General features: G+C 40.4%; 1 protein-coding gene across 1 annotated transcript; it reads right to left on the bottom strand.

Annotated features, from left to right (window-relative positions):
- Window positions 1-1,058: 1,058 nt before the first annotated feature.
- SUMO1 (small ubiquitin like modifier 1) lies at window positions 1,059-11,617 on the bottom strand. The gene is made up of 5 exons (XM_042784276.1): window positions 11,474-11,617; window positions 6,186-6,260; window positions 4,863-4,940; window positions 2,873-2,944; window positions 1,059-1,933 (listed from the first exon to the last, which is right to left on the bottom strand). Exons 1-5 carry the CDS (start codon window positions 11,483-11,485, stop codon window positions 1,865-1,867), a joined length of 306 nt encoding a protein of 101 aa, XP_042640210.1. The 5' UTR covers window positions 11,486-11,617; the 3' UTR covers window positions 1,059-1,864.
- Between the last annotated feature and the right edge of the window lie 2,620 nt (window positions 11,618-14,237).

The raw sequence follows: 14,237 nt of genomic DNA, 5'->3' as shown, positions 1-14,237 counted from the left end.
ATTTGTCTAGTAACAAAAGCATTATAAAAATTTTAATTAGAAGATGATCTGATAATAATCACAAGGCTGTTTTATTTCTGGTATTCTGAAGCAGATATATTTAATATTCTAAAAAAGCAACTGGAGATAAGTGCAAAGAAGCCATGGCGTTCTACATCACAGTAGCAATTCTTCTTCCCCCTAAGAATGAAGTTACCTAGAATACTTCAAGAAAACCCCATATTCTGACATTTTGTAAACAAAACTTTTAATCTTTAAAAAAATTGCTTAGTGCAACTATGTGTACAAAAGTATTACTAAATCAGAAACAGGACACAAACCACAAGCATGAAAGAAAAAGCATTTCTAGCTTTACAGCAAGTGCCATAAAAACTAATCATTCAAAATCTGCAATTTCTTCCAAGTATGCCAGCATTAAAATGTGTCTTTAAATGAAGTTGGCATTCATCGTGAACTTGATTTACCAAGCCCCATCAGAAACAAGTCCTATTTATCTGCACAAAGGCTGAAGGACGAACAGTGCAGAAACCCTCTCTGCATACTACCCTGCCCATAACCTCCCATCTGAGCTTTCATATCCAGTAACATGTTCTCAAACTGACCATTTAGAACCTGCAACTAGCTAGAACATGAAGTGGATCCTCATAATGATGCCTGATGAACTATCATAACACTTCCCCGTCATCCATAATAGAGAGATTATTTAATGGTACCACAATAACATGAAATGTAGACATTAAAAACCATCTCTATATTTGCTTCCAAATTGCATTTTTAATTTACCTTTTGTGCATGAAGTGAAGCTGTATGTAACTGTATGTGAATATTCTCTAACAGGAAAAGAAACAGCTAGTAGACTCAGATAGTCACCTGCAAACCAAGCAGATCAAGTATTTTACTAGGGCAAGTAGAAAAAAGTAACTTTTTTTTTTAATGAGGTAATATATACAGAGCACATTTTTTTTCTGGCTTCAAAGTATAGTTACTGGAAAAGCACGCCCTAATTATAACTTTTTATGGTTTTGCTCATTTCCAAACATTTGAAAAGAAAATGCAAGTTGTTTATAAAATTGTTTTTCTTGTTTATTTTAAATGAAGCTGGTACAGACAATGTCCATTCAAAACCCACGTCCCAGGCCAAAAGGTACAAACAAGAGTGTCAAAGTAACACCAGCTGTCTGCTGTGAACATTCTTGCATGAATACCTGCGTGTACTAATTGCTATATGAAGTTAAAATGCTTCTGGGCTCTTCTGGCAAGATTTAAGAATCATTAGGGTTTTCAATTTTGTCTTCAGCAAAGCCATCTCTGGAGCAAGGTACAGATGACAACAGTTCTAGCTTTTCCATTTCCAACTTGGTAATCTTCTTCGTTGGGCCATCAGCACAATTTAAGCAAAATAGCTCTGAGTTATGGATACACAATTTCTCCACAGTTTAGTTCTCTGAAAAACTTCATCTCGCACTGAAAGTTATAGTCCAGGAGTGAAACAGTCACACATCAAAACTTCAGGGCAGATATGGAAGTCATTAAGAACACTCGCCCACCTGGCAGATCTTACAGCCTTCGTGCCTGAAATGCACGAACCTAGTGAACATACAAATGAATGTGTGTACATGTATTTCTAAAGGGAGGGAAGAAGGGAAGAGGGGAGCAAGGCTGCAGCTGGATCACAAAAGTTCAGCACAATGAAAACAAAAACAATAGTGTATAATGAGCACGAGAATTCAAAATACCAGACGCTTGAAAATAAACTCCCAGAGATGGGGTGCCAGTTTCAATTCAGTGTTGAACACCACATTACAAAAGAACTATTATTTAAAAATAAAAAAGGATTAAGGGGGAAGAAAACAAACAGAAGGATCTAAACTGTTGAGTGACCCCCCGTCTGTTCCTGATAAACTTCAATCACATCTTCCTCCTCCATCCCCAGCTGTGAGAACAGAGAAAAAACAGTACATAATTGTTATATATCTGGTGCACTGAATTCAGAGCAGGTCTCAGACAAGATATACAATGGTTTGTTCCTCTGTCCCATCATAATCCATCAAAGGGGTGAAAAAATTTTCAGTCATCATCTCACTAACTTGGGATTTTTAGTCCTTTTCCTTTGGTCTTATACATCTCAGTCAAAGCAAAAGCCTTATCAGTGAAGACTAAATCTGTTTGTGGAGCAATACACATCAGCCTGGAAGTTGCTAGCTATACCTTTCTCTAAATCCCTTCTTGGGCAACAGGTACACAGGAACATAACCAACATCATAGTGAATGCACCAGCTGTACAGCCACGTGAAGTATGTAACACAATACTAGCTCACAACATAGCTAAGACCTACAGCTTGCAACTCAAAGCCAGTTTACAGCTGACCTCTCGAAGAGGATAACTTGTTCAATTTCACAGGACACAAGCTGGACTTTTTCAGAAGGTCATTATTGTAAGTGTTTCTTCTGCTTTGGCATAACAATTGGTGGAAGTCACTGGACAGCAGAAATAACCTGTCTTCTGTTTACTTACACTTTCATCTAACAAATGTGAACTAAATACATAGTTACTCCAAAGTCACACTGAAGTTCTAGCTCAACAACTGAGAAGGTCCTTTAGGTTTTTTTTCCTCTCTGGTGAGCAGTGACTACACCCTCCCTTCGGAGGTATTACACATAAAGGTCCAAATCAGTCTCTTTCCCAACTGCATACCAGCCTTATTAAAGATTCTACTTAGACAAATAGAATATATTTGACTATAGTCCAAAAATTTGGCTATATTAACAAAACACCTTTATTCTGGTTAACTAGCAGAACAGAGAAACCAACCAATTCTGCATTTAGTTTCTCCAGGGAACTACGTAACACTTTTTCTAGAAAGAAACTTACCTCCTTGGGGGTATGATTATCAGTAATTCTCTGACCCTCGAAGAGGAACCTGAGTGAATTCATTGGAACACCCTAAAAAAGAAAGAGATGTACAAGAAAAAAATTTACTACAACTTGTACAGATTTACAAGAAAAAAATTAATAAAAACAACACATGTGAAAGTAAATAAAGAAAGTGTTAGTTCCAGTTACACAAGGAACACGGATATTCTGTCGCAACCACGTAAGCTACAAAGAAGTGAGTCAAGGAGCATGGTAGTGCTGAAACGTGTGTTTATTCCAGCCTCACTAGAGTTCTACCTCAACAACTTGGCAAGTTTCCTTAGCCTTTTTCCCTTGTGTTTTTTTTATTTATAAATAAAGTACTGACTACACCCTCCCTTCCAAGACATTACACATGAAGGTCCTATCTTTTTCTGAACTGCATATCAGTCTTATTAAAGATCCAAAGACAACAGAAGGAACATGATATTTACTTCATTAGCTCTTACCCTTGCTTTCCCAATCTTATATCACCTTAGGAAAGAATAGCAACCTTTACCATTATCAGTTCTGCAAAAGTTCTACACTGGGGACAAGAGCAGGCAGAGCTGAGGTAGAGAGAAAGGAACACCATTCAAACAAGGAGAAAGGAGCATCCCAACGGTAAATAAAGTTAAGTTGCAGCGTGTCTATTGTACAGTGTGGCTGTGTTACAGCAGAATATCATACTTCACATCAATAGATGAGGCAAACACCTCATCTTTTTCTTCTATTTCAAGGTATGAGCAAAACAAACATAAGTGAAATATGACCTGGTTTATGCATCAATTAGATCTCAAATATTGCTTGCAAATAACTAGGCAGAAAAATTCACAGGAAGTAACAGTTTTTCACACCATCCAACAATCCTTCCGGCCAGCTTGGAAGAAATGTTCACAGTCCCTTTACCAGCGAAAGGCTACTTGACATGAAAACCCATACTGACTGCTGATTAAGAAAATCAGACTCTCCAGAATTCAGCCCCGGAGACTGATATAGCTGTGCTCGTTCCAACAATTCTTTCTTTCTTAAAAAATGGATTTCACACACATGCATTTTCATCAGTCAATAAGACTGCTGCATAAATTATTTCCAAAATCTTACTTTAAAAATTCAAGTCTTTCTAATGAACTTTAATTTTAATAATTTGGATTGGCTACAGATATATCTGATGTTTGATCTGTTCTTTCCTCTTACTCCAGAGGAACAGCACAAAAGAACACATTCCACAAAAGGACACTTCAATTGACAAGTTCAACTTGTCTCAAGGTAATAAGAAAAAAACCAAAGTATTTTTTCTTGTATCTCCTGAAGTGAACTCCAACACAGTTACTCAAGAAAAGGCCACACAAGGCATCTATCCCCAAAGCTGGGGGTAAACTAGGCCAGGGCTTCTGGAAATAGCAGCAGTGAATCCATAATATCTGTCACAGAATCTGGAAGTGAAGATATATTTTGGTTCTGTAACAGTAGTTACTATTTACCTACATCCACAATTCATGTTGCAGATTTCTTTAACTTAGGGCATAATAGTTAGTGTTAACTGATTACCATATTAATGATTGTAAGAATGCCTAAGGCTGTTCTCATGCTAAACTGCAGTATTCTATAGCTTTAAGGGAATTTCACCTGGACACATGAGATTTTACAGTAACTATAAATGCATGCCTGGGCATTTTAAAAGATAACTTCTGTGTCTTCTGAGCAGCCACTATGTATTTTCAAACAGTAATTTTTACTTACTACAAAATTTACAACTGTCTTAAATATAAATACCTTTACTTGTTAAAAGAAATGAGGAGATATATCATATTTGTACTGTCAGCTACTTGTCCTGCTGGTAACTAGACAGAAGCTTGACTGTCTCAAGAAATGTCTTTATTTGAATGAACAGCGAGAAAAGTAAAGCTGAAGTGTTTGGCTTTTTTATTTTCTATTTAAAGAGAGAGGGTAGTGTTGTTTCACAAACCTGTCTTTGACAGTATGATTCTTTGAGTTTCTTGAGGTGTGTTGTCATTTTCACCTTGAAGTGAATTTCACTGCTGTCCTAAGAACAGAAAAGAAAAAAGTTACTCTCTTTGCAGGAACTGTTTGCTTTATCTATGCTATCCTAAGACTTTCATTAAGAAGAACTTATGTAAAATACCATGGAAAGCAGTTTAACTATCACCATACCTACCTTGATGCATCATAACATAAACCTCCAGGACGATTTATCAGTCGCTAAATTCATCATGCATTTCCACAGGAAGCTCTATTTTAAAACAGATGGCATAGTATAGCCTTAGGCTCACTATGGAGGCTTTGGATTTAAGACTACTAAAAACCATACATGGTTCAGTCTGCGCTTCCATCTTTACCCAGCTGACGTACTTACAAAATACAAACATACATATGCAGGGGACTTCTGCTCTAAGATTCTGAGAGAGACAAGTTAAAGCTCACACTTCAAAATACATAAGAAACCTCATTCAATATGAGTAATTATTTAGAAGTTAGATTACAGGCAGACTTGGCAACACAACACTAACCTAAGGAGAACCTTACTTCTCATTATTCTATAGTCTTCCCTACCAGCCATAAGATACAATTAACTACAACTGTCAAAATGGCAAGATAAAATGGATTGCAAGAAGTTCTGTGCAAAAAGCATGTGGGTCACATGTACCTTTACACATCATCGCTGAATCAACCAGCAAGAGGTAAACTAGTTTGAGTTAGTCCTACTTTAAGCTGTCCATCTCCAGTCAACAGCACAGCAATTGCACTAATACTCCGACAAACAATACTGAGTTAAGACATATGAGCTAGGGGTTCTTTGCACAGAAGGACCTTGGCATTTACATTCCAACACAACTTGAATTCAGACTTACAATCCACCATTCACATCTACCAACATGCCAGCAAACAGAATCCTCTTCCTATCCCTGTCCCTGTCCAAGAAAGTTGACCTCATGCTTAGTGTAATACATGAACTCTGAAGACCTCAATTTATCTCTTTTGCCACATATTTCACTCATACCCCTGGATAAATTAATTCCTCAATGCATCAGGTCCCCTAGTTGCAAGATGGAGATCACACTGACAAAACCTAGAGCCATAAGGATAAATTACTCAAGCTTTTAAAAAAGCAGAGTATACTAACACACATTATGGCAACTGGCAAGTAGTTTATGGCAGGGGAGGATCCATATTTAAAAAACTGAAAGTATCAACTTTCATTTGTTCATTTCTACAATACAAAAACTCATACCTTCACCAAATTTCAACGAGTAATTATGTAAAAACTCACCTGCCCAATGACTTTGAGTTTAATGTATTCCCCTTCTTTCTTATCTCCTAAATCCTCAGCTGATGGTTTTGCTTCCTGCAAGAAAAACAAAAAAATATGATCACTTCAACATTTTGTTATTTTCACTGGACAGTATGGCAACTGTCATCCTCCTTATTACATGAAATTAAACTATCTAAGGCAACTTATTTCTTCCTTTCTGTGTGTGAAAATAGCAGCAACATAGTAATGTGAAAGGCTGTCTTGACTGCCCATGAAAAGTTTAATTAATGACAAAAGAGAAACTCTATGAAGAACGCAAGCGACAAGAGAATGATCATTTGGCAATAGATGACAGATGCAAAAATGAGAAGTATGATTTTATACTAACTCCTAGTCAACAGACTGCAAAAAAGATACACACAAAGTATACTACGAGGTTAAGATATTTGACAGAAAAAAGAACATTGTGAGGAGAGTAAACAGAGAGCACTTGTAACAGCCTATCATTGTAAAGGAAGTGAACCATGCAAACATTTTTCGGTCTATTGCATCAACAGTAGTCACTACTTCCATAAGGATGGTCAGACACCTTCTTTTCTATGCCAACAGAAGAGCATCATATAACAGCTTTCTTCTAGCATGTTTGTTTTAAGACCTCAGTTCTTAAAAGTTGCAGTTCTAAGAACTATAGTGGTTTGATATCCTTCCAGGGTAAGGATTAATTGTACAGACAAGTTTGAGTCAACAACTTGAGCACCAAAGCTCATCAAAAAGGTTTAAGTGTTATGTTCTATAAGGCGTAAAGACATCAAAGTCTTTATGTTAGCTGCTGATAGAAAAGACAAATGAGAGATCAGGTACTATTAACCCCATCCCTTGTTTATCACTACATACTCTAGATCAGGCCTTTAGTTATGTTCCACTGCAGCACAAAAGGATTTTACAGACACTGCCTCAGGTCCAGATGGTGCTCAATGAAGAAATCTTCCCAAGCAGTCAGAAACAGTGATACCCTGCCGATCATATTTCAATTCTTTCTTTTATATTTTATTGCTTAACACAGTAGACAAAATAAGCAAAATATCTACAGGTGCCTACAACATACGTTTTCCCAGCCCTAAAGGGACTTTTTCCTGAGTACACAAAAACATCCTTTGTATGGTTGGACTTGAACTTTAGGATCAAGTGCCAAAGACACATACTAGCGTTCTGTATTATGTCCATCCAGATGAAAAAATTTTCAAGCATTTTTTTCCCCCCTTAAAGAAGTTAAACACGCACAACTTTTTGAATGTTAAAAGTTCACGGAAGGGCAGGGGGGAAAGTTTGTAAACACCTTCCCTGTCTGTACCAGTCTCAGTCTGGAGGAAAGAAAAAGAGGAAGTGCTCTTTGTATCAGTTTGACTCACTGCCTCAAGCCAGCCCCATTCAGTTTCCGTAATGACAAAAGAGTATGAGCCAGAGACTCCACCTGGTTGAATACTTTTTGTTGTTGTTGTTAAATACCCACCTGGGCACTACCTGGACTGCTGGGACTGATCCATCACCTTTCAAGCTCAAACCCAAAAACTGACCCCAAGCTTTCAAGAAGCTAGATGCCCTCAGGTCTCCAATCAAGTCACTTCTGAAGTGTGAGAAGTCTTCACTGGTTACACTGTCACAGCAACTGTGCTCCCTACCACAGTTTTCCCTTTCTAACATATCTGAACTCTAACCTCATGGAACTATTTGCAGGAATAAAATTACACTGTTTTCCACTCCTGTCTAAAAAGAGAAAGAAAATCAAGAACCTGGGACTTGTTCTGATACCTTGCACAAACAGCATTTTTATTGTCTGTATGCAGGATTACCAACCTCTAGGAATCAGAGATTCAGATCTCAAGTCTGTAACTTCAAAACTATCTCCTGTTTTGCTATCACTGAAAGAATTTGTAAGAACATCCTGTCCTTTTACATGACATTTCAGGTCAGTCACTGTCTTAGTTTACTTTGCTTAAGAACCAAATTGCACAGCAGCATATTATCCCAGCAGTAAATGCATTTCTAGTAGTTTATACAGTTCTGTGCATTGCAACAGATCTACCTGCTTAGCTTTTCAAAACAAATCATCCTGTACAAGGTATGACAAATCATCATTGCTACTACGACAATGCCTCTGGCCAATATGAGTGGAAAGCAATGATTCATAAGATGTTTGATTCCTACCCTCAGGGAAAGAGGGCTCTAGTACTAAAAACGAGTAGGGGAAGCAGCAAACAGTAGAAAAAGCAGAGGGAATTGGAATCTTGAAACGTCATACCAGAAAAGACAGTAGTTTAAAGCCCCAGCAACCTCTCACCCACAAAATAAGAGCAAACAGAGCTGTAATTTCAGAAAGAGAAAGAAACAAGATCAAATCGATGTTGACAATGCCAATAATTGAGGCTTACAAAAAAAAAAAAAAAAAAGTAAAATATTTTAAATCAGAATACAACAAGACCCAGCAAGTCTGAAACAGCTCCCTGCATTTTGTCAGTGAACTATACTGCCATTCAATGCCAAATGGTAAAGCCAACACAAAAACACTTAAGAACAAAGAAAGAAAGGAGATTGCAGTTTACTAAACTACAAGCATTCACTAACAAAATCCTGGATCAGCACTCTGCAAGCAAGCCTCCAGACTTTCACTTGCATTGTGAAAAGAACTGGTGTTTAGGGCATCTCATGAAACAGTACATTAAAAAAAAAAAAAAAAAAGACTACTATACAAACAGAACAGTAATACCACAACAATCCAAGTTCTAACTTTTCATTAGATGCTTAAAGGCTTCATTCCACAGTTTTCCTACATAGCACGAAATAAGGGTCCTAGTACTGCTTCACATTAATATCAATGCTAAATTCATGACTGTAAAAAGCACCCAAAGTTTCGTGGATGAAACATGCTGGTATTGCTATTGTAACTAATGAAACCACAAAACAAATACTTTAATATATTGCAAGTTTCCTCCACCGGTTTTCTGAAGTTTTCAAACTTCAATGTGCAAGTCTAAAAAACCAAAACACCCTATATTCAGAACACTTTAGATCATCTTTAAAAAAAAAAAAAAAAAATTACTAGACAAATAGGATTACAAGACACTTTCTAACACAGCAAATAAACTCTTACATTTGTTATAGGAGTGGAAAAACACATACAAACTATAGTATTCTTTCTTAGTAGTACATGAGCAGATAAAAATGCCAGCATCTAGATTCAATTGAAGCAAAACCAGCCTGACACCCTTGAAGGGAGGAAAAAAAACGATTCTTTTTGTTTCTGCTTAGATCCCACCAAGCAGCCATGTGTTTTTTGAAGTCTGCCCTTCTTGCAAGTATTTTTACTTACCATAAAAGTTAATTTCTCATTGGAAATAAAATAACTAAATGAAGGGTGCTTTCTTTATTTATACTAAAAAGACATGCCAAAATTATCATAACTGGTGGCATATTATATCCTCTTAACTTGATTCTAGGGCTGAAAAGACACTCTAAGCAATCCACAGTTTTGGGTAATTCAATTATTCCTGCAGAACTGATAAACAGAGGAATGATATTTATAGTGCTGCATTACCGTACGTTATACTGTTACTTAAGCATCTGTCCAGGTCTTGTTGCCCAGTCCTCCCAGAAGTGAATGACACAACGTATAATGATGTTTAGCTTATATATTAAAAAAAAAAAATAATCAGGGTCCTTATTCCAAGACCTTTAAGATGCATATCCAAAAAAGGTGATCACATGCAATGAATTTTATATACTTCAAGCAGTCCCGAAGAACAAATATGTATGTGTTTTAGCAGAACTTGCCTGGAGAAGGAAATACCTAATGGAAGTTGCTATGTGTTAAAACACGCCTTAGTTAACAAATGCAGAGAGCTACAGAGCAGGTCATGTGAAGATCAATCTACAAAATCTAGTTCAGAATTTGCCTTTTTTTTTTTTTTTTAAATGCAGCCACTTTCCCATATTCTACTACCCTGGAAACCTGTCCTAATGGGTGCCAGCAATAGCTGTGCTTCTAGCTGCACTCTGAGGCAGACAGGCAGCAGCACCATCCTCACCAGGAGAGTTGTATTGTGCTTGCAAGTTGGGGGCAGGGAGGAAGGCCACCAATGCATACAGCAATAGTTTCTTTTCGCAGGTCATAATGTATCCAGGCTATTGCTCAAAGAGGCAGCATATAATAAGCCTAGCCTTGTCTCTGGATACTTTTGATTTCCTGACTGGCACTAGTACTATTCTTGACTTCACAGTGCTGCAAGAGACCTTTGTAGATCCTGACATTCATTTTTCCGAAGCTGAATCGTCATGACAAAGTTAGAACACACTGCCATATGAAGGCGATATGAAAAATAAAGCAAAATAGAAGACACATTAAAACCGGAATGCTGTTTTAGCTTTTCACCAGCAGGTCACATAGCCTAAAGGAATAGTTGTAAGCAAAGGACTGCATACACACCACACCAAGAAAGCCAGGAACTTGTGGTACAAGGGTACAAGTAGCTATTTAAGTTGCCGGTTGAGGAGTCAGAATTGACAGGACCATAACGATGTACAAGGAGTGAAGGGCAGGGCAGTCCTGGTGAAGGACAGAATGTTTATTACAGGCAAGCAACGCTCAGCTAAGAAACTCTGGGGGTTTTTCCCCTCCTTTTGCATTGCTAGGGCAAACAGAGGACCTGGCAGGTCTAGCCTAAGCCACACAAAGCTTGCTCCGGAGGAAGAGCATCCTAACACAGATATGGAAAACGAAAGGAAACGGCTGTTGTGCAACACGGCTCACCCCTCGCCGCACTCCCGGGTTTCCAGGGCCAGGGGTGCCCCGGCGGCGATCCCGGCCGGAGGCCGGCCCCTGCCCCCCGAGTACCCCTCGCTTAGAGCCCGCCCCCGTGTTCCTCGCCAAATAACCTGAGCACAGGGGAAGGGGGGGGGGATTAAAATTCCGCGGGGGGCGGCGGAGGGGGTGTCAAGAGTTTGTCCGATGTCGAAGATCGGCACCCCGCACACACACACTTCCCGAAGGGAACATCCCCCCCAGCGCCTCCCGGGCGGCCGCGGCTCCGCTCGCCCCGGACCCCCCTCACAGAGCGCGGGGCCGGGTCAGGGCAGCCCCGCGGCAGCGGGGACGGGGGGGGGGAAGGGAGGGAGTCGCGGGCAGCTCCTCCCGCGCCCCCGGGGCCTGCCCGCCGCCGCCCGCCGCGCCGCCCCTCCACCCCCCACGCCACCCCCTCCGCGTCCGGTGGCAGCTGCCCCCGGGCTCGGCGGGCGGCCGGCGGCGGCCGTACCTGGTCAGACATGGCTCGGCCCCGTTGCGTGCGGCAGGCTGTGCTGGGCCGCGGCAGGCGCTCCGCTCCTTTCTCTGCCCGCAGCGCAAACACAGGCCGCGGCGCGGGCGGGATTTCCTGTGCGCCTGAGCTCACTTCCCGCCCGGCGCCGCGCCGATCGCCCCCCGGCTCCGCCCCGCGCCGCCACCGGGCCCCGGCGCCCCCCGCAGCACCGGGGTGCCGCTGCCCGGGGCTCGGCCGCACCGCCCCGGGCGGAGGCGCGGATCGCGGCTCTCCCTCCGCGGGCCTCACGGCCAGGCCCGGCGTCTGCCAGCGCAAACGGCCTGCAAGGGCCCGGCCGCAGAAAGGCACCTAATGGCCTGCCCCAAAGAGAAAAAAAATAGGTGTTTTTATAAACTCCGCTAGTTAGAGGCAGTCTAACAACTGAAAGTATGGGGCTGCAGGGCCGTTTCGTCGTGCCCCGGAGGAGCGAGGCCTAGCCACATAACCCTTCCAACAAAAGCCGTTGTTACAGCAAGCCACTCGTTACGCCTAGCTGTAATGGCTTGCTAAGGTTTTCACTAAAAGTTACATTTAACAACAGAACTCACTTCTCTATTTATGTACGTACTGCATTTTTTAATCATTGCAACCACACAAGTAATAGGATCTGCATGTATTAAGCAAATTTGCACAGAAGCAGTTAGTTGCGTTTGCACAAACTTCTAGAGATATGCTGTACTAGTACAGAACAGATGTCCTGCTTTACATCAGCACAGCTATTCAGAGGTTTGCACAAGAAGCAACACCTACACCTTAAAAAGATTACATTTAGGCTGCAAGCTGTTTGGACAGCAGCATGGACTATTAACATCCCTCTACAACAACTAAGGCAATACTTGGATGGCATTACTGCTAGAGTAAGTGCATGCTTGGCTCTAAGTAGCCAGTAAGTAGAAAAAAAAAAAAAAAACACATGAAAACCATAAAATGACATGTGCAGAATAAAGGAATCAACAGATGTCATCTCCACTGAAACAGGAGATTTTCTTCTGGGTGCTACAAGATAGGTTTTTAACTTTGCCAGCTACCTCTGGGGAAGGGTAAGAAATCTCTCAGGGCAGAGCACATCCATCAACCCAGAGCCTCTAGTGCTCTGCGTACCATGTACCTTTGTAATAACACCAAAGAAGCTGCACTGTGTGCTTGCACTGCTGCATTTCACTCACTGAATGCTGTGTCACAAACACAGCTGCACAGAGGGATGCACTTTAGCCAGTGAAACTACACAGTATCTAGAATCATGGGCTTTAGTTTTAATCACAACTGTTGAAAAAGTCCAGAATTAACAAGGGAGGAGAAAAAACCTACAGAAAACCAAAACAGGTGCTATTCAAAGCCACAGAATTAAGATGATTTTTCCTAGACAAGGCCCAGTAGGCAGGAAAGCCAAATATATTCGTCCTATGCCAAGCTCCAAGTAAGAGCTCATTATAAGTTTAGTAACAATACAGAAAGCACCAAAACAAGCCGTTCATGGGCTTCAGAGCAATACGTGATATTAACAGAATAGAAAATGACAAATACATACTCTGTTCTAAACATCGCTGCTATTCACAAATGAAGGCAATTTTAAGAGCAGGCAGAGTATAGCAATAAGGCTGAACTCACGCACTCTGGCACGAAACCTCAGTACAATTCTTTGTTTTACCAATTTTTCAATGTAATCTTGTAACAAAAGCTAACGCTCACATGAATCAAAATGCAGTTACCTATCCCTATACACAACAATAAAAGCATAATATTGAAGCTTGCACACCTACACACACACACACACTACCCATAACAACACTTACTCTAATTCCCTTCTTACTCAGTTGGTTGCAGACACATTATCTCTTCAAGATACAAGTCACATTTGCACACAGCATCTACAAAGCTAGTCTCCATTCAGCCCATGAGAACTATGGAAGTACATCTGCAAAGCTCATCCCTTTCATCTTCAACAGCCCACACTCAACACCCTTGTAACAAAAATAATGCTGTTTTAAAAAGACTAAATATACCCACACAGGCTTCTTCCCCCCCAAACCATCCTTGCTACCACAGCAATCATCAAGGCTACTTACCCTAATAACCTCATTTAATTCTCAGGTGTTTTATAACTTCTCTACGTCCCCATCTGCAACCAATCTCAATCACCTGAAGTCAATAAAGTTCACCTCTGTTCCTATAAACTGCTGCTAGCTTCTCCGTAGCATGTGGTTTAGAAGTCAAGAGGTGTTAGTGGTTTTCTGAAAACTACTAGGCCATGTAGTCTGTGCAGTCTCTTCTGTCTATCAAAAAAAAAAAATTCCTTATAAAACTCCCCTTTAACCTAAGAACAATCTGTAAGCTCATACTGCCAACATATTTGTTTGAGAGCAGTTAGTGCTGGCAAACAAGTTGAATACAGTGTTCTAAGTCAGAGAACTAAGTAACATTTAAATTTGTTCTTCACCATAGCAGTACTCCCCCTAAGCCAACTCCCCCAAGCACAGCTACTTTAAAACTAGAGGGAATCTGGAAATTCTCTTTATAGTTGAACATAATTTCTTTGGCAATGTTACCAGCTGTGGGACTTAAAAAAATTGGTTACATTATCTAAAGCACCATAGAATTTCCTTTTTTTAAAAAAAAAAAAATCTTAAAAATTATGCAAATCCCCAGGTTTCTCTGACTTTCCACGCTTTCCAGCATTTTCCTTACATGAGAAGCAGGAGAGGAAACGAGGGTGTGCTGACTC

The sequence above is a fragment of the Tyto alba genome, unplaced genomic scaffold, assembly GCF_018691265.1.
Source record: "Tyto alba isolate M040663 unplaced genomic scaffold, T.alba_DEE_v4.0 Super-Scaffold_7, whole genome shotgun sequence".
NCBI classification, from domain to species: domain Eukaryota; kingdom Metazoa; phylum Chordata; class Aves; order Strigiformes; family Tytonidae; genus Tyto; species Tyto alba.
The sequence above is the reverse complement of the archived record's forward strand: the minus strand, read 5'-3'. Positions and strand labels throughout refer to the sequence as shown.